We start from the raw sequence: 19,089 nt of genomic DNA on the forward strand, positions 1-19,089 counted from the left end.
AAATACCTTGGACACACAGGGCAAGATGGAAATGGGCCTATAGCTATTTGGATTGGACTGCTCGCCACCCTTAAACAGGGGTAGCACAATAGCTTCTTTCCAATCTGCTGGTATTTCAGCCGTATGGAGTGAAAGATTGAAAAGGTCTGCTATGGGTGCTGTAATGATGGGAGCCGCGGTTTTAACAAAAAAAGCGGCAAGCTCATCAGATCCAGCTGATTCTTTTGGATCTAAGGTGGACAGTTCCCTAAGAATCTCTCCCTCTGTAAGGGGCCGCAGGGAGAAACTGTGAAGAGGGACATGGGGGTTCGGGGGGCAGACAAGACTATGGGCTACGGATGGCAGAGTGGTAGGGCCTTGGGTCAGTGTGTTCTCTGATGTACAAACAGGGTTTTGAGATTCAAAGACAGAGCCAGACTTTATGAAATGGCCATAAAAAATATCTGCCATAGCATTCTTGTCTGTGATGACAAGATCATTCGCTTTGAGTGTTAAGAGGCAGGAAAGAGGGCTTGTTCTCCAGTTTTCTCACGGTTTTCCAGAAGGCGTTGGGATCAGAGCTGCGCCGCGTGAATTGGTCTTTATAATAACCAGATTTTGCCTGTTGCACAGCTTGTGTGGCCTTATTTCGGAGCTGCCGGAATAGGAGGTGGTCCAAGGAAGACTTAGAAAGGCGAGCTTTTCGCCAGGCGTCATTTTTTGCCAGGCGACATTTTTTTTAAATTAATAACAAACTCACACGCCAAAAGAACTCACGCTGTGGGGGCAGTCAAGAAATTTAGAACTTACGTGTCAAAGGGTTAATGTAGGCCTATGTTTTGACAGAATATGAAACATTACAGAAATAATATCCAGAGCACTCTGGATTTAATAAATGTAGTCTTAATGTAACTAGAAAGACTATCAATACAGTATAATTTGAAATAAAATGAAGAAATACATCTTCAGTCCTTCCCATAACATTTCCCCTCTAACATTTCCCTTAGTTTCAGATAACGTAGGCCTAAGCCAGCCAAATTGAGCCAAAGCTTCTGGTTGCAAAGCAGTTGTAGAGTTTTTGACTGCATCAATAATAATTTAGACAAAAATGGGCTATATTACCAAATGTTCTAGCCTCTCTGGATTAAATATAAAAAATGTTAGACGAGCTGTATTCCAACTTACCTTCTCCGTCACGTGTGTTCGTGCGTCTATGTTGCTTACCTAGTAACGAACGCACGGTGGCCAAGACTGTTTAACACGGGAAAACAATATGTGCTGGCGGCAGGGAACTTCACTCTGTGTGCCTGCGCCTCGTCCATTAATGTATACAACGTTAGCAGGACAACTTGGTTGGAGTTGCCTTCTCAGCGTGAGAAATACAAGGTGTGGCATGTGAGCGTTGAAATGGGTGTGTCTCACGCAGGGCCGGATTAACAAATTCTGGGCCCCTGGACACGAAGGCATCATGGGCCCCTCCCACCCTTCCTCCTATCAACTCAACCACAGCTAGTTATATATGTAAAACTATGTTGGTTACAAAATTCAAATGATTTTTCAGTAGGCTACAGCAGCCAATGAAAATTGAACAGCACACAATCTATAAATTATTAAAGGGGTCATTGACTGGGTTTTTGGGGTATTTCACACTGTTCCTTAAAGGGGTGATTGATTGCCAAACCTATTTTACCTTGTCATAGTTGAATAACGACAGTTCGGTGGGTCTGTATCTTTGTCACGCCCCAAAATTTACATCCAGACCAGCCCACTCACTGGTGTTCTTGCCCAGTCCGAGGTAGCGTAGATCTCCGATGGTAGTTTAGCTACCATCGGAGTGTAGGCTACTTCTAATCAATTACAAAGAATAACGTTTTGAAGTATAACAAGGATATTGAAAATGGACCACGGTCGTAAATGCTGTGTTCCAGGCTGTACAGGGAAGGCTAACACTCATAGTCTTCCCAAGGAGCCAAACATTCGACAGGCATGGCTGCTGTTTGTCTATGAGAAGATCCTGGCGAAGTTCGACACTGAATTATTCATTTGCTCTGAACATTTCCCCCAAGACAGTTTTGACAACCTTGGACAATTTCAAGCAGGATTTGCTAAGAAGCTGAACCTGAAAAGATGTGCTGTTCCAATCGTACGCTCATCGCAACCGCAAGCTGTAAGTAGGCTACAGTATGATTTTGTCGGTAACAGTTATTAGCAATGCTAACAAATCTCCTGTATCTAGCATAGGTAGAATGCTAAATACTTTTCTAAACACATCAACATACTTTACTTATCAAATGACTCTAGCTAGACTAGCTGCAGTCGGCATTAGAAGCGAAGCTTCCGAAAAAATAGCCAGAAAACAAATAGCAGTCTGGCCTATTGCTAACGCCTGTCTAGATTATCTATTTGAAAGAACTGGAGAAAGGCAGGTGCTAGATACAGGATACGTTAGCATTGCTAATAACTGTTACCGACAAAATCATACTACAGCTTGCGGTTGTGATGAAAGTAAGGTCGGAACGCACCTCTTTTCAGCAACAGCTTCATAGCAAATCCTGCTATTACGAAGGCGGTCGCATTTTTCTCCCCTCCCCTCCCTGACCTTCCCTGCTTGGCTGTGTCTTGTGTCTTGTCTTGTCTCAAGATACTCTCTCATCATCACTCTCCGAAACTAGAAGCATGGAATTAATTAGCTGGTCTCTCAATGCTATTGACACCATCTTCTCGAAGAGAAGCTCGGGTGCGGGGAACCCAACTGTCCGGACGGGACGTTCGCAGCTGGCTACACGATGGACGCGTGGGAGAATTGGCGTGTCGTGTGTCTAGCGGCGCTTTCCGTGGAGGACGTTGAAGACATCTTCATATTCTGAACCATGATTACAGGCTTTCTGCTGTTTGGAATAGGCGCTGGCTTTGTGTATCGGAAAATCAAGGAAACGGCTGCAGCCATCAAAAGCCCCGTTAGGCTGCCCGATATGATTGATGCGGTGGGCAGAGTTGTTGGAGCTCAGACTGTGAACTTACAACGCAGCATTGATTACAACAGGGATAAGTTTGCGGCTCTGCAAAGGAAGATGGAGGACATGGAGACCTTCCTGAAGGGTGGACGTGAAAATTGAGTTGCGGCTACTCGTCAAAACAACTACCCCAATCTTATCCACTTTCGGCCCCGTAAACAGCACGGGCCCTGGCCAAGGTCGTCACTGGAAAACAACTCCCCTGGAGAGCGCTGAAGCGAGACTATCTTGCTCCTCCCCCCCCCCCCCCCCCCCCCCACCGACATCTGTGGTTTGGTCTCTTCCCGGGTCATGACCAAGGATGTCTCCTGGCCAACACAATCTGCATAGGGAGAATCGGACTGATTGTGGCCTAGGTCGAGGGCGCCAACCCAGACCTACTCACACATTAACTTTCACCTACTACAGATATCCGGCTAAACCCTCCATCTCCCACGATCTCTCAATCACCCTGGGATCTGCGACGTTGACCCCTTCATCCTCTGCCAGGAACCTTGGGGTTACCATGGACGACGAGTTCTCCCTCACGGCCCACATTGCTGCGGTCTCCCGGTCGTGTAGATTCACCCTCTACAACATCCGGAAGATCAGGAGATACTTGTCTGAGCACTCCACCCAGCTGCTAGTCCAAGCACTTGTCCTCTCCAAGTTGGACTATTGCAACTCGCTGCTCTCCCAGCATGTGCAACCCGCCCTCTTCAGAGGATTCAGAACGCAGCAGCCCGCCTGGTCTACAATCTACCCAGACGCTCCCATGTTACCCCGCTCCTCATCTCTCTCCACTGGCTACCTATCATGGCCCGTATCAGATTCAAGACCCTGGTATTGACCTTCCGAGCAGTGAACGGGACTGCACCCGTCTACATCAAGTCTCTCCTGCAGCCTTACACCCCCACCCGTCACCTACGGTCTTCTTCAGACAACCGCCTGGTGGTCCCACCGCTCAAGACCGCCCGGTCCCAACACAAGCTCTTCTCCTGTCTGGCCCCCCAGTGGTGGAATCAACTCCCCACCTCCATCAGAGATACTGACTGTCTCTCCACCTTCAAGAAAAGGCTCAAGACGCACTTGTTCCGGGGAGTACAACGGTACTTAGGAATGGTTCGCTTGACCCGATGTTAGTTTCCTCAAGGATCACAAGGACTCTTGCTTAGAGACTTGTTGCTCTTGTGGTTAGTGGTAACTGTTTTAAATTTTTGTTCTCGCTGTGATATATTGTTTTTATTACTGTTGCTTGCTTTTTTCCACAGGTACACTTGCACTTATAGTGGTTCATGTTGTTTAATTGTAACTTGTTTAACTACATGCTCTTATGGTTCTTCCCTTTGGCACTTACTTTGGTTGTTCACAATGTGTGCTTCATGTTTTGGCTACTCGCGATGTTTTTTTTGGCTATCTTGTTGTTATGATCAGTGACCTATGCACTTTGTAAAGCTCTCTCTTGGAAGTCGCTTTGGATAAAAGCGTCTGCTAAATGAATAAATGTAAATGTAATATCACCACCCCCCCATCCCCATCCAACGCCTTCGCCTGCTTGTTTCCCCAGGGTGGCTGGCAGGTCTGTGTCCAGCGCCTACCATGGCTGCAGGTCCAGATGCTGCTTGTCTACCCCCCCCCCCCCCCCACTCCCCGTTGCAAGTCACGTGTTTTTGTAAATGTTGTTGTGCTTATGTGCTGAGGTTTTTGTCTGTTCCCACACTGTACTCCTCTAGGAGCATTGTCTGGGTGTTGCCTTTTTCTCTCCTCCTCTCTCCTCATGTTATGCTGTAACTTTCTAGTTGGCGCCGAAAATGGCTGCCTAGGTAGGCTCTCCTGCCAAAGTAAATTCCTTGTCTGTGCAAACTTTCATGGCGAATAAAAACCCATTCTGATTCTGATTCTTTAGCTACATTGTCCCAGGTTTTCAAAACCGTCCTTGGTGAAATGGTTCGCGCAAATGTGTCGAGGGTCGAACTGCACAGGGACGCTACGGTATAGACAAACATCAGCCATGCTTGTCTAGTCAATGTTAGCGAGACTCTAGTTCATCTGCTTTTTATTAACGCTGATTTGCAAGGAATGCAAGAACAGCTAGATAGCAAAAACACCTAGACTGTAGGCATGTACAGGTTTGTCAGACCCCCCTGGTATCAGACTGGCCAGTCGCGGAGCCAGAGGGGTGGCCGGGGTGGCCCAAAATGTCATTCGCCTAGGGCGCCGAATGTGCTAGGACCGGCACTGAGTGCCAGCGACGGAAGACAACAGCATAATATTACAGTTTTAAGGTTTAGCATTGGGGTTGAGGTGTCACGCCCCTGGCTGTGACACCTGTTTCTGTTTCTATTTTCCTTTGTGTTGTCCCCCCTCCCTTTCCTTGTTTGTGCGTGTGTGTGTGCATGGGCGGAGGCTCCCGGGACAGACAAACATCCTCACCTGTGGCAGATCAGCAATCAACGATCTATGTAAACCCTGCTCACCATCCAGACTGCCAGATTGTTAACTCCGCTACGACATTAAACACTTAGGCCTTTAGCCTCACAAGTCCGTTTTAAGGTCCGAACATTGCTGTACCGTAACATGAGGCTTCCTGAACAAAATGTTATGAAAGTTGACTTGCTAGGCCGCAGAGCCATAGAAAAAGATGCATATTGGCAATTTGGTTCCATAACAGATTCGGATAAGAGAAATGTCTCTGTTTTTGTTTAGCACTTAACACTATCGTAGAAGCTAACAGCGCAGTTCCTACTGTGGTGTAGTTGATTCAATGTCATTTTTTCATTTTCATTTATATAGCACACTTTTAAAACAACAACAGTGTCATTTAGCCATTTGAAATCTATTGTAATGACCTGACTAGGTCAGAAAGGAACAATCGTCCAGGCATAAGATGAAGTTCCAGAATTGACGTTTATTAACCACACGGTACACAGGCTAGTAAGCCAAACAGCTGTTTGGCCCTAGCTCACGCTAAATAAAAGAAAGGTAGCCCACAAAACAATAGTGACCGTCTCTTGTGAAACCCAGACGTAACAGAAAGAACATACGCTAAACCTGGTCTTCACTTCGAATGCTCCATCCCCCCTCAATGCCCCTTTGCCAACCACCAGGATGCACGGCATCCGAACCTTCCGGGCATTCCCGTGATTAGACAGCAGGTTGATTGGCATGTCAGACCCAGCGAACACTACTGGTAAACAACTAACAGCCTAACATATAACACACGTCTTTCGGTGTGAGTCGCTACACTATTTTTGTACTTTACCTACTAAGGTTCCTTGATGAGATGCCTTATCAATCTATGAACCTTACAAAAGATTAACACTGCAGTCAGATAGCTACCCTGTTTGCTATTGTATAATGCCTGTTTGAAATACGTATTTCAGAGTAGGGCTAGCCATGATCTAACTTAAAGGCTGGTAGTTGATTGAAGATAATCATGGGGATATGTTTAAGATTGAGATTGGACTCAAATGTGGGTAGGCTAATTGGACTTGTTGGCCTACATGTTATTTTTGCTTAGGGTTCACTTTAAACATTAAAAGAAAGTGTGGGATAGCAGACTTCTTCAAAAAGCTGAGCAAACGGGATCAGGTGGAAATAGATCCCAGTCCTTGCACCCTCCCCAAGGCTACAGGCACCAGGTCAGAGCATACTAGGCAATCAGTCACTCACATGCCAAGTTTAGCTTGTGTTTGTAGGCCACACATATAAGCCTACACAAAAAAAAATCTGATTAAGCCTCACTTTAAAATGTTCGTTGTTGATTCATGAGTGTTCTTGTTTTGATGGCTGTGGCATTTTTTGTGTGAGTATACACTTATAGTTATGTTTTAATGTAAAAGATTCATCAAAGGATCTAACCTCTAACCTGGTTATACCTAGGGATGTAACGATATTGACGATATCGCGCTATCGCGGTGGTAAACGTGTCTCGATATCGTCGTGGTTGGGTTACAATATTAAAAGGACAGGTGTCCGTCAAAAAGCAAGAGGAACTAGAGAGGGTACAATTTCTGGGGAAATTGTAGGGTGTGCATGCTTGCGTCGGTTGCAAGTGATTCAATTTTTACAACTGATATTTCTGTATAATTTATATAAAAATGCATACTTATTATTTATAAAGATTACATAGATTTAAAAGCATTTTTTTTTGCTGCTCATTTACAACTGAAAATACGAGTGAAGTGTAGAATAAAATAGATGTCTTATTTCACCTGCAAGAGGCAGCCTCATCGTTGAATCAAAACGAATACATTTGTCAGACCGGTGTAAAAATTGACCTAATCTCTATGACTTAAACGTCCTTTTAAGTTTTTCCCTTCTCGTGATATTTAACTGTGCGTGTCCACCATAGACATATATACATAGACGCCCCATTGGTCCTTGGCTTGCGTGTCAACTCGCCGCCATCTTGGGAAGGTAATAATTTTTTTGTTACAATGTGTCTGGATGGGAGTTTCGGGAAAAGATACATGGCAATAAATTGGTATTTCATGGTTCTACAGTGTTTCAGTTATGGTTCGTGCACTTCTTGATGTGTTCTCATGTCATTTTATGAATCTGAACTTTAACTGTCATTTCGCGAGACCGGTAATTTAAAAAGAAAGAAAGACAAACGAACTCAACTCACTCACAAAACCGTTACTCTGTAGAGTTACATTTTTGCTACATTCGTAAACTCATGAAGTCAAGATGCCTCAGTGTTGTGCAGCTTGGGGCTGTACAAACAGCAGAACAATAACGACAAGAATTCGTGGAATAACCTTTCACAAGTAAGTCTGAACAATTGTTTCTGGTTGTATTTTGCCATTATAACATGATCGATGTTGAGAGCTAACTGACAGTTAGTTGGCTACCAGAGTCAGACTATTAGCTAATAGACATGGGGAGCCAAGCCTAACGTTACGTTATTCTAACATTTGTCAAAAGAAGACAATATTGGCCTAACAAAAAATATAGGCTATATACATATATATATATACATATATCTACTGTTACTTGGATGTCGTTAATTATATAGCATACATGGTTTGCAACGGGAAAACTTGAATCCCTGCTGTGCGTTTCGGCTGGGCGACTGATATTATGAATATGACTGTAGTTAGCTGGCTACTGTAGCTAACATTTTTCACACTTTGAAGGTTTCCCAAAGAGAAGGAGTTGAGGAGGCAGTGGGAATTTGCTGTTAGAAGGGAACATTTTTCAGCCAGTGACTACTCCGTGCTCTGCAGTGAGCACTTTAAGCAGGAGGACATTGACAGGACAGGTCAGATTGTCAGGATTAGAGATGGAGCTAAGCCAACAGTCTTCATTTTCCAAAGAGTAGGTCTATCACTAGGCTGTAAGGATTTGAGAGCAAGTCAATGTCACACTTTAGTGAAAAGTGTTTTTTTTTGTTTTTGTTTTATGTTTAGGAATCAAAGATGTAATGTATAGTACACTGTGAGATACTTAAACCTGTTCAAGTTGTTTTTAAGTATTTTTCCTTCCATTTCAGCAAGTGGCAACCAGGACAACACAAGCCTCAAGGAAGGCTGAAGAGAGCCTGTCAGTGGACTGTTGTCTGCAAGAGCCTGAACCTCTACCTAATGTTGTGAATGTGAGTATGTGTACTAGCTATGCATCAAGCATCTGTGATTGTGAGTGATGTGATATAAACATTACTCAAAACATTTTCATCATTCTTTCTATTAGGAACATCTGTATGCAATGCCTGCATCTCCCACTGGTCTGAAGACTAAATTCAGTAAAGCCTTGGCTAGGGTGGAGAGTCTGGAGCGAGATATGAGGAACACAAAGGTACGAGAACGGAGGGCAAAAAAAACGTTGCATGGTCTTCTGGAGGATCTCAGGGGGAAGAACCTCATAAATGAAGAGCTTAAAGAAAGGCTTGATTTTTACTCAGGTAAAATTAAACTTTGAACTTCATGTATATCTTAGGGGTGTACCCAACAGAGTAGTATCTAAGGCAGAAGAGTAACAAGAAAATAACTGCAACATCATGAGTTCAAATATGCACCTTGTAACTGGATTTCCTGCATGTACATTCTAGGTACCAAAAAGTTTACTTATTATTTTAAGGGCACTTACCAATTAGTCTGTGCTAACTGAATTTCAGATCTTCCAATAGGCCTCCTGTCAAAACAGGGCCATGAGTACAGCAAAGACCAGAAGGAGTTTGCCCTCACTCTCCACCTACATGGTCCAAAAGCTTACGCTTATCTGAGAGAGTCTCTCCACATTCACCTACCACATCCACATACATTGCAAAGGTATTTGTTATGTCATTTAATTGCACTTTTTAAAATGACTGGTTCAAATACATTATATAACTACTTTTTCATTTGATAAAGGTGGATGAGTTCTGTGGATGCCAAGCCTGGCCTCAACACGATGATGTTGGACATGTTGAGGAAAAAACAAGAGGCAGATCCAGTCAAATATGGACGTGTGGCGCTCATGTTGGATGCCATGGCCATCAAAAAGCATGTCCAGTATAATCCGCATACCCAGAAGATGTCTGGATTTGTGGATATGGGGGATGGCATAAATGAGACTGATGTTGCCACTGAGGCCCTCGTGTTAATGGTGGTTGGCCTACAAGGCCATTGGAAGGCTCCAATTGCCTATTACCTCACCAAGTCTGTGTCCCCTGACACACAGAAGGTCCTGCTGGTTCATGCGTTGGAGGCACTGCATGAGCGTGAAATAAGGGTCATGTGTGTGACAATGGATGGGCATGCCTCCAATATCAGCATGTGTAATCAGCTTGGGTGCCAGCTAAAGGCAGACCCTTGTGAGCCTTTACAAACATTTTTCCCACATCCAGTGACTGGTGAGAGGGTGTTTGTAATGATGGACGCTTGCCATATGTTAAAGCTGGCACGAAACATGTTACAGGCGTACAGTCCAATACGAAGCACCACTGGCCTCATAAACTGGAGCTACATTGTTCACTTGAATGATGTGCAAACCAAAAACGGACTGCATGCTGCCAACAGGGTCACCGACAAGCATGTCCATTTTGACTCACAGAAAATGAAGGTGTCCCTGGCTGCACAGACGCTGAGTCGCTCTGTGACAGTAGCTCTGCGAACACTGAGGGACATTGGCTATCCACGCTTTACACTCTGTCAGGCAACGGCTGAATTCATTGAGGTAAGACTACATTCAAACATCGTTTCTTATCAAAGTGTACTGGCAATGCTACAAATCATGAATTATTTTTATTTTCAAAACATTTCCTTTTAGATGATTGACAGCCTCTTTGATGTAATGAACAGCCGCAATCCCTGTGCCAAAGGATTCAAAGCTCCCCTGAGTTCTTTGAACTGGACAAAGAGTAAAGAACTCTTGTTGAGAGGCAGGGAATACTTGCTCAGTTTGTTGCTGATGGATGGAACACCTCTTCATCGATCAAAGAGGTCTTTTAAATTGCAACACTTCCGTTCATATGATGCTCTGTTCTCTTGTTCTGATCTTTTTGCTGTCTGCTGTTTTGTTTCTGTTGAAATTCCTTTATGCTCAGTGTTTTTCAGTTCATACATGTGGAAAATGGAAATGTCCATTTACAACTTTCAATGAGCAAAATTACTTGGTGCTCTTTGGAGCTATTGTTTGAATTGTTTATCACTTGTATTATTGTTTTTATTGATTTTATGTAAAGCACCTTGAGCTACAATTCTTGTATGAAATTTGCTATATAAATAAAGTCTTACTTACTTACTTACTATTTTGGTTAGCCAGGATCATATTGACAATCATATTGTTTCTTTTGAAGGCACCTGTCTGTCATGGGGTTCGTTATCAATATTGACACCCTGATGTTGATGTGTCCTGAGCTGCTACAATGTCAGCGATACATCTGCACGTATCGGTTCAGCCAGGATCACTTGGAGCTCCTCTTCAACTCAATCAGAGCATCAGGTAAGGATTTCAGAAGTTTATAAATGTTCTTTACAAAAAAGTATTCTAGTAATCTGTATTAAGTGTTGTGTGGGTCTGTGTGTGTGTGTTTGTTTTTTAGGGGGCTGGAATAACAATACCTCGGCAGGCCAGTTCCAGGGCATCTTCCGCCGTCTCATGGTCCGATGCGGTGTCTCTCCGAGCACTTCGGGCAACGTGGCAGCACAGGATGACACCGTGTCCCTATCGGCTGTTGAGATGTCCTCTGCCTCTGAAACTGAAGAGCTTCCATTGCCCTTCTTGAACGTCTCTGCACTTATCTCTGTCCACAGCTACCTACCGACCCGCTTTGGTGGCCTTGTGGAAAACGCATTAGTCTACATATCGGGGTTTGTGGTTCGTCAGATACTGAGGAAGCTGTCATGTGGTGTATGCCGTGCTAGCCTGGTGACAGATGCTGCACGCGCATCATTCGATCAGAGCTACCATTTGCTCACCCTAAAAAACAGAGGAGGGCTGATGATTCCTTCAGAAGGAACAGTGAAGGTGATCAGGTCAGCAGAGCGGTATATTCGACAGGCATCATCGGGGAAAGCTGTCAGTGTTTCTGTAATACAGCAGTTTGTCCGAGCAGAAATTGGCTCAGATGATGTGTTTCTTCTCAAGGAGCACATTGAGGAAACACAATTTGGGATAGACAATCATCACTTTTCGCTATTATCTTTAGTTGTGTCTGTATTCCACAAACTCAGGCTGCACCACATTGCCAAACTCAGCACTCTGAAATTACAGAGTGGCAACTCACGAAAAAAACTTGGCAAAAGTGTCCTGTTCCAAGGGTTCTAGCCAGTTCAGGAAGATCCAAGCTTGGATTCTTCCATATCCTTCTATATATAATCTAATTAGTTAGCCTACGAGTTTTGGAACAGAACTCTGTATTGCTGCTTTAAATTAAGATATAATATATTTGAATGTGTATATTTGACTTGTTATAAAAATATAGAAAGCAGGTGTTTGATGTTTGTTTACTTTTGTCTACTCTATTTTTGTTTATGAAATTACTGTTTTTTGAAAAGGAAACATAATTGTCAATGTCACTGCTAAAGGATATGTTCCTCAATAAACATATTTGAAACAAAATATAGAAAAGCACGATTTGATTTGTAGGCTATTTGCAGATTTTGTTCAATTTTTTCTCAATGATGGTCAATTATTAGTAGTTAAAGAAGCACTATTTCGATAGTTTAGATTTATTTTCAGTATTTCAAAGTGAACCTGTAAATACTGCACATGCCTGTGTGCATGCTACATTTTGTATGTGTCTGACACCACAACGTTCTGGAAAAGTTAAGTTATATTCTATTCTATTTACTATGGCTTTTGCAGTCACTCAATTTCAACCACAAATGTGTAATGTTAGAGAGGCAAGACACAAGGTTGACTCTCAGGGCAGATTCAAGATATACATTGTTTATTTTGAAGAATTGTCACAATGACAATCACCCCTCCATATCACTCCATCTAGACCTCCATATCGACCTCCATATAACTCCATCCTTCAATGAGACAGAAGCAAGAAAAACAAATATAAAAAAACATTATGGATATTTGACTTTTCCTGGCCCTTCAATATTCAAACCCCCGATTGTGAAGTCGGTAACAGCACTACTTACTAGTTGAATTGTCTCCCTTTTGTGCACAATTGTTTAGATATCCCCCTATCAAACTCCTCCACTTCACTGAAATAGTACAGACAATATTGCTTCTAGGTGAGCATAAATATCAGTTACACTAACGAAGTAGTGTACATTAATTAGCATTACTTAAGTGGTTGATAATAAAGGTATTAGTAGTAAATGATAAAGTTGTATGGCTTTGTGCAGAAAATTTACATTCTCTCCTTACCTCCGATGATAAACTGGTCCAAAGACAAAGTTGAAGTTAGCTAACGTTAACTTTATTGTCCAATTCAAGACACCAGAATTGTTTTATACATAACCATACGCGATTCACATTAGCACTAGCTACTTACACTCTGATTCTAGTTCATCTTGTTCTGAGCCGTAATCGTACAATATTCACTACTGCAGGAAAATATCTAACTATCGAGATTCTAAGTAACATGGAGACAAAACTTTTTTTGGTACTCCACACGTAGATCATAAACCCTTGAATATATAAACGACTCAACGGAATCGGTTAAGAAATGTAAACGCTAAAGTGCTTTTTAACCAGAAAAGCCGCAGCTCCACCGTTCACTTGCGTTTGTTTACAGGCGAGTCATTACCTCCCCAAGATGGCGGCGAGTTGGCACGTCGCAGCAACGTTCTGACGCAGACAATGGGGCGTCTATGTATATATGTCTATGGTGTCCACTGCAGCGACGCGAATCGCTTGTCATCGCTCGCCTTCCCACAGTTCACCACGCTCGGGGGCGTTTCAAACAGATTAATGTAAAATGTATTTCTCTAAAGTCACTGTTGTAGTTGTCATGGCCAAATGTGCAGACTTGGGTTTACATACTCGCAACATCGATCAAAATACAACTTGTATACAAAATACAAAATGTTTAATAGACATAAACGTTGACATGTGTAAAAAACGTTTTATTATATTACTCAAAGTCTGCTAATCTGTCGATAGGATAGGGAGTTCCAGCCGGGCTAGCTAGCTACTGTAGTTACCACAGAACGAAGTTACGTAATGTGACTAGACTGAATTTGAAAGTACAAGCACCAACAACTTCGGCAACCTTGCGCCATGCATCGTTTTTTTATTAACATCTCTGTACGAATACAGAGATGTGTCGTACAACACCGGGTAAGCAGCTACACAAGCAATTATTTTCTCCTCCATTCTGAAACTGAGAGCTAGAAATGTTTACCATGGTTGCTACGTTACGAGAAACAGGAAAACAATCCGATTTCGCTAGCGAAAATTGCTCCTCATTTGCATCAAGTTGAGGAAATCTCAACTCGAATCGCTTGAATCGCGTCGCGTCGCTACCCACATTGCACCACGCAAGCGATTCGCCTGGCTCCATTGAAAATGAATGGAAAACATTGCATCACGTCACTGCAGTGGACAAGCACCGTTAAGGAATTTAGCCTACTCATATTGCATTCATTCATGAATAAAGAACCCCCTTTGAAGATTATTCTACGACGTTACCGGCAGTAGAAGATGGAATCGCGATTCAAACAGTACCATCTGCTAACTGAAAATATGCCCCCAAAAACGTAAATAAGCTTGACATTTATTTAGTGGAAAATCGCTTTCATAAAAAGCTCACTGGTAGCGATCATTGTCAGTAACAACGCCAAGTGCGATATAGCCCTGTGTGGAGAAGCTGCCCCGGTAAATTGTACTACTACGGTACGGTACAGTACTAGACTACTGCTGTGTTCGTCTTGGTAGCGATTGCGTTGGTTGAATTGGATTTAACGTTCCGTTGTACGGTTTAGGCTGAAATTAATTATTTTCATGAACAGATTGACAAAGTTTAGGCTGTGGCAATGAAGTTAAGGTTAGTAGTTAGATAGATTTTTGATTTAAGTAAGGGGAGTGCCGAACATGTTCTGTCGCCGTTTGACTTCCTACAGCTGTGTAGATGTTTTTGTAGTGTCTCGCGTAGGCTACAGCGTTTCAGTGAGCAACAGTGGTTTGAAACCACAGGTAATGATAATTTCACCCACAAATCTTTTACTTGTAATGTAATGTCATAATAAATCCTACAACGAAAATGTATTTGTGAGGAATGTTTATTTTAACGATTGAAAACAGATGCATTATAGACCACTGTAGTATGTGTTGCCCGGGCAACAGAGGCTAATGTCATGATGCTAATACTTCAGTGACATAGACTACTGTTTCCGAAAGTAGATGTACTTCCTTAATAAAATCAGCTTATATTGTACATTACACGTCACAATTGTGTGTCATATCACAAAGTAAAATTAGTAAATAGTTATCACCCTGGCCTCTTTGCTTGTGGCGTTTCTGCAGCTGCCTTGCAGTAAAGCAGTTAGCTGCTAAACAAATGTTCTGCTAGAGGTAGTCACGCAAGTTTTCGTGACGTTAGTGACGTAAGTAGCGTCATTGACTGTGGCTAGCAAGTTAGCCACCGTTAGCTTCACTTTTCGCCACAAACACTTAATTTCCACTTAAACCATGCAACGGAACGTAAATTCCAATAGAAGCAACTCAATCGCTACCAAGACGAAACTTTTGACACCTAGGTTGTCTATGTAGGCCAAATATTGACTGAGTTTTAGGGGGGCAAAAAGAATAATAAAAATAATAACTAGAGAGGGTACAATTTCTGGGGAAATTGTAGGGTGTGCTTGCTTGCGTCGGTTGCACAGGGGTCCGTTTTTGAATGACATTTTTACAACTGATTTCTGTATATTTTATATGAAAATGCATACTTATTATTTATGAAGATTAAATAGATTTAAAAGCATTTTTTTTTGCTGCTCATTTACAACTGAAAATACGAGTGAAGTGTAGAATGAAATAGATGTCTTCTCATTTCCCCTGCAAGAGGCAGCCTCATCGTTGAATCAAAACGAATACATTTGGCAGACCGGTGTAAAAATGGACCTAATCTCTATGACTTAAACGTCATTTTAAGTTTTTCCCTTCTCGTGATATTTTCAGGCATGTAGCCTACTCATTGCAGTCATTCATTAATAAAGAACCCCCTTTGAAGATTATTCTACGACGTTACCCGGCAGTAGAAGATGGAATCGCGATTCAGACAGTCCCATCTGCTAACTGAAAATATGCCCCCCAAAACGTAAATAAGCTTGACATTTATTTAGTGGAAAATCGCTCATTCATAAAAAGCTCACTGGTAGCGATCATTGTCAGTAACGACGCAAAATGCGATATAGCCCTGAGTGGAGAAGCTGCCCCGGTAAATTGTACTACTACGGTACAGTAGTAGACTACTGCTGTGTTCGTCTTGGTAGCGATTGCGTTGGTTGAATTGGATTTAACGTTCCGTTGTACGGTTTAGGCTGAAATTAATTATTTTCATGAACAGATTGACAACGTTTAGGCTGTGGCAATGAAGTTCAGGTTAGTAGTTAGATAGACTTTTGATTTAAGTAAGGGGAGTGCCGAACATTTTCTGTCGCCGTTTGACTTCCTAAACAGCTGTGTACTGTAGCTAGATGTTTTTGTAGTGTGTCTCGCGTAAGCTACAGCGTTGCAGTGAGCTACACTGGTTTGAAACCACAGGTAATGGTAATTTCACCAACAAATCGTTTAATAATGTCAGAATAAATCCTACAACGAAAATGTATATGTGAGGAATGTTTATTTTAACGATTGAAAACAGATACATCATAGACCACTGTAGTATGTGTTGCCCGGGCAACACAGGCTAATGTCATGATGCTAATACTTCAGTGAAATAGTAGACTACTGTTTCCGAAAGTAGATGTACTTCCTTAATAATATCAGCTTATATTGTACATTACACATCACAATTGTGTGTCATATCACAAAGTAAAATGAGTAAATAGTTATCACCCTGGCCTCTTGTGGCGTTTCTGCAGCTGCCTTGCAGTAAAGCTATAGTTAGCCTAGCTATCCCCCAAGTTAACAGATGCGAAACGAATGTTCTGCCAAAGGTAGTCACGCGTGTTTTCGTGACGTTAGTGACGCAGTGACGTTAGTAACGTCAGTGACTGTGGCTAGCAAATTAGCCACCGTTAGCTTCACTTTTCGCCACAAAAACTTAACTTAAGCCTAAACCATGCAACGGAACGTAAATTCCAATAGAAGCAACTCAATCGCTACCAAGACGAAACTTTTGACACCTACGTTGTCTATGTAGGCCAAATATTGACTGAGTTTTAGGGGGGCAAAAAGAATAATAATAATAATATATATGTGAGAGAACAAAGGTTGTGCTCTCGCCGAAGGCTTGAGCACACCCAATAATAATATATATGTGAGAGAACAAAGGTTGTGCCCTTGCCGAAGGCAAAGCACACCCAATAAACACAGTCCCGCGGAACAAATCATTGTTAACTACATAGACCATGATCCTTTGCGCTGCGTCGTCACAACAACCATTGTTAAGCCAATAGGATTGCACGCTGCACGCTGTCCACACAAGCTCACAGCAAGCCAGCATGGCCGACAGCGATACTTGTAAGGATGAAAACAACAACCCCGAAGTTGAGATTGTGCCAGCCCCTGCAGCTTTTAAATCAGATGTCTGGAAACATTTTGGTTTCGCCGTGTCAAAAAACGCAAAAGGAGAGAAGGTGGTGGACAGACAATGGACTATGTGCAAGCACTGCCACAGTAAACTGCGATACAACACGAGAAACACAAGCAACATGCGAAGTCATCTGACAACCCATCATCCAGAAAAGTTTGCAGATTCTCTCACAAAGAAAGTAATCTCCGGTCAAAAAACCCTGAAGGCAACGCAGGGCGGTATCCTATTCTGTCTTCATTAGCAAAGACCTACCTGTGTATACCCGCTACCTCGGTGCCCAGTGAAAGGGTATTTTCAACAGCAAGGGATATTGTGAATGCCCAGAGGTCTCTTCTTCTCCCGCAATGTAGATCTTTTGATCTTTCTAAAGAAAAACTTGAACATTAGCTAAAGGATAGGTCAGTGTTTTTCAGAAGGCTTTTTGCCAGACTGTTTAAGGATTTTTTTTTTTTACTATTTTTTTTTCTTCTCCCTTGCAATGTAGATATTTTGATCTTTCTGATGAAAAATGTGAACATAAGCTAAATGATAGGTCAGTTTTTTTTAAAGGCTTCTTGACTGACTATTTTATTTAAGTTTAAGTTATGTTCCTAAATACCAGTTTTAAAAGGCCGTATTTGCCTTGCACATTTAAACCTGACTTAACTTGATCTTTGTTTGCACTTAAAGGGAATTCTCTATTGTTTACAATTGTTCTAGTTGCTTCTTAACTTGAACATTGCACAGAAGAATCAGTTATGCAACCAAATATTATTATACAGAATATTGATGTTCCTGACTACAACTTGCACTTTAAAAGCACTATGTGATCAGCGTTTTATGTTGTCATGATCCATAAATACAACAATAAATTGCCTGTTGACTGGCAAAAGCAGAATAAATGTCAGTATTTTTTTTTGCTATTATTATCACAAACACTATCGTGAGCTATTTAACAATACCGTGAGCTTTTCCACAATATCGCAATAAATATCGTACCGTGAGGTCAATATCGAAATTGTATCGTACCGTGAGATTTTGATATCGTTACATCCCTAGTTATACCCAGATTATATATTCATGAAAACAGAGTGACCAAAGTCTCTCCAGTTTGTGAGTACAGTAGAGTGTGTGTAAGAAAGAAATTTGTTGCAATTCAGATGTAGAGACACACTATTCATAGTAAATGTAGAATTTGATTAAAGTAACTCTAGTGGACCATACTAGGCCACACTGAAGAACTCATGCTTAAGTGAATTAGAATTTCTATTTCTCATCAGCAATCATATGAATTATTTGCACTACTTAGATGCCAGGCTAAGGTTACACACACATTTTCAGTCTTGGTCTGTGGACTCCCTGAAGTAGCCCTGGCCACCCCATATCTAAAAGTCTGGTTCCGCCACTGTCGAAAACCGGTCGCTGTTCTGATGGCTTGCCACGTGAACTATAGGCTACGTAGGTCGAGGTCCTTTTTTATAGACCTTTACTTCATTGATTTAAAAAAAGACCCTCTAAGCCTGACAGTTAGCCTGCCCCGGACCAGGCTAGTTTCGAAGCATAAGTTGCCATAGTAACTGTAGTTCGATGAGTCCGACTAACTGACATAAGCCTGGCTTATTCGGTAAACTCGCTTTATGGAACATGCCTCAGGTACACGGACCCTGAGGGAACCAAACACTTTGTGGAGATATTCAAGAACAGTAATACTGAAGTGGCTCCACCCCTGAAAGAGGAAGATTTCTTACTTGAGCGAATATCCAATGAACATTCCACAGATGTTGATGTCAATGTGGCCAAGAGAAATGTCAGAGAGTCATCTGGTGGTGGTTCTTTGCCATTTTTCATTATTCATACCACAAAGCTGAGTAGTGTAATGCAATATCTGTATTGTAATGGTTGGAGGGGCTGTTTTTTCTACATAGCCTCTTAATGGCATGTAATAATTTAGTTAAATAAGTATTCCATACTGTCCCAGAATAAGTAACTGACTGG

The 19,089-nt window shown here is 42.1% G+C and overlaps 1 protein-coding gene and 1 long non-coding RNA gene across 2 annotated transcripts; one reads left to right on the plus strand and one right to left on the minus strand.

Annotated features, from left to right (window-relative positions):
- The first annotated feature begins 7,664 nt into the window (after nucleotides 1-7,664).
- On the plus strand, nucleotides 7,665-9,198 carry LOC136960472 (THAP domain-containing protein 6-like). The gene is made up of 6 exons (XM_067254986.1): nucleotides 7,665-7,744; nucleotides 8,114-8,294; nucleotides 8,470-8,565; nucleotides 8,667-8,877; nucleotides 9,091-9,152; nucleotides 9,184-9,198. The coding sequence occupies exons 1-6, from the start codon at nucleotides 7,665-7,667 to the stop codon at nucleotides 9,196-9,198; spliced, it is 645 nt and encodes a 214-aa protein (XP_067111087.1).
- A 3,134-nt stretch (nucleotides 9,199-12,332) lies between these two features.
- On the minus strand, nucleotides 12,333-13,173 carry LOC136966629 (uncharacterized). The gene is made up of 3 exons (XR_010879446.1): nucleotides 12,783-13,173; nucleotides 12,551-12,616; nucleotides 12,333-12,433 (listed from the first exon to the last, which is right to left on the minus strand). It is a non-coding gene; the product is annotated as an uncharacterized lncRNA (long non-coding RNA).
- Between the last annotated feature and the right edge of the window lie 5,916 nt (nucleotides 13,174-19,089).

Source organism: Osmerus mordax, chromosome 2 (genome assembly GCF_038355195.1).
Source record: "Osmerus mordax isolate fOsmMor3 chromosome 2, fOsmMor3.pri, whole genome shotgun sequence".
Classification (NCBI taxonomy): Eukaryota; Metazoa; Chordata; class Actinopteri; order Osmeriformes; family Osmeridae; genus Osmerus; species Osmerus mordax.

Bases quoted from the DNA above. Each gene is read 5' to 3' on its own strand.
- LOC136960472 (XM_067254986.1), top strand. From the start codon at position 7,665: ATGCCTCAGTGTTGTGCAGCTTGGGGCTGTACAAACAGCAGAACAATA. The intron at 8,295-8,469 runs GTAGGTCTATCA...CTTCCATTTCAG, and splicing joins CAGTCTTCATTTTCCAAAGA to CAAGTGGCAACCAGGACAAC. The intron at 8,566-8,666 runs GTGAATGTGAGT...TCTTTCTATTAG, and splicing joins CTGAACCTCTACCTAATGTT to GAACATCTGTATGCAATGCC.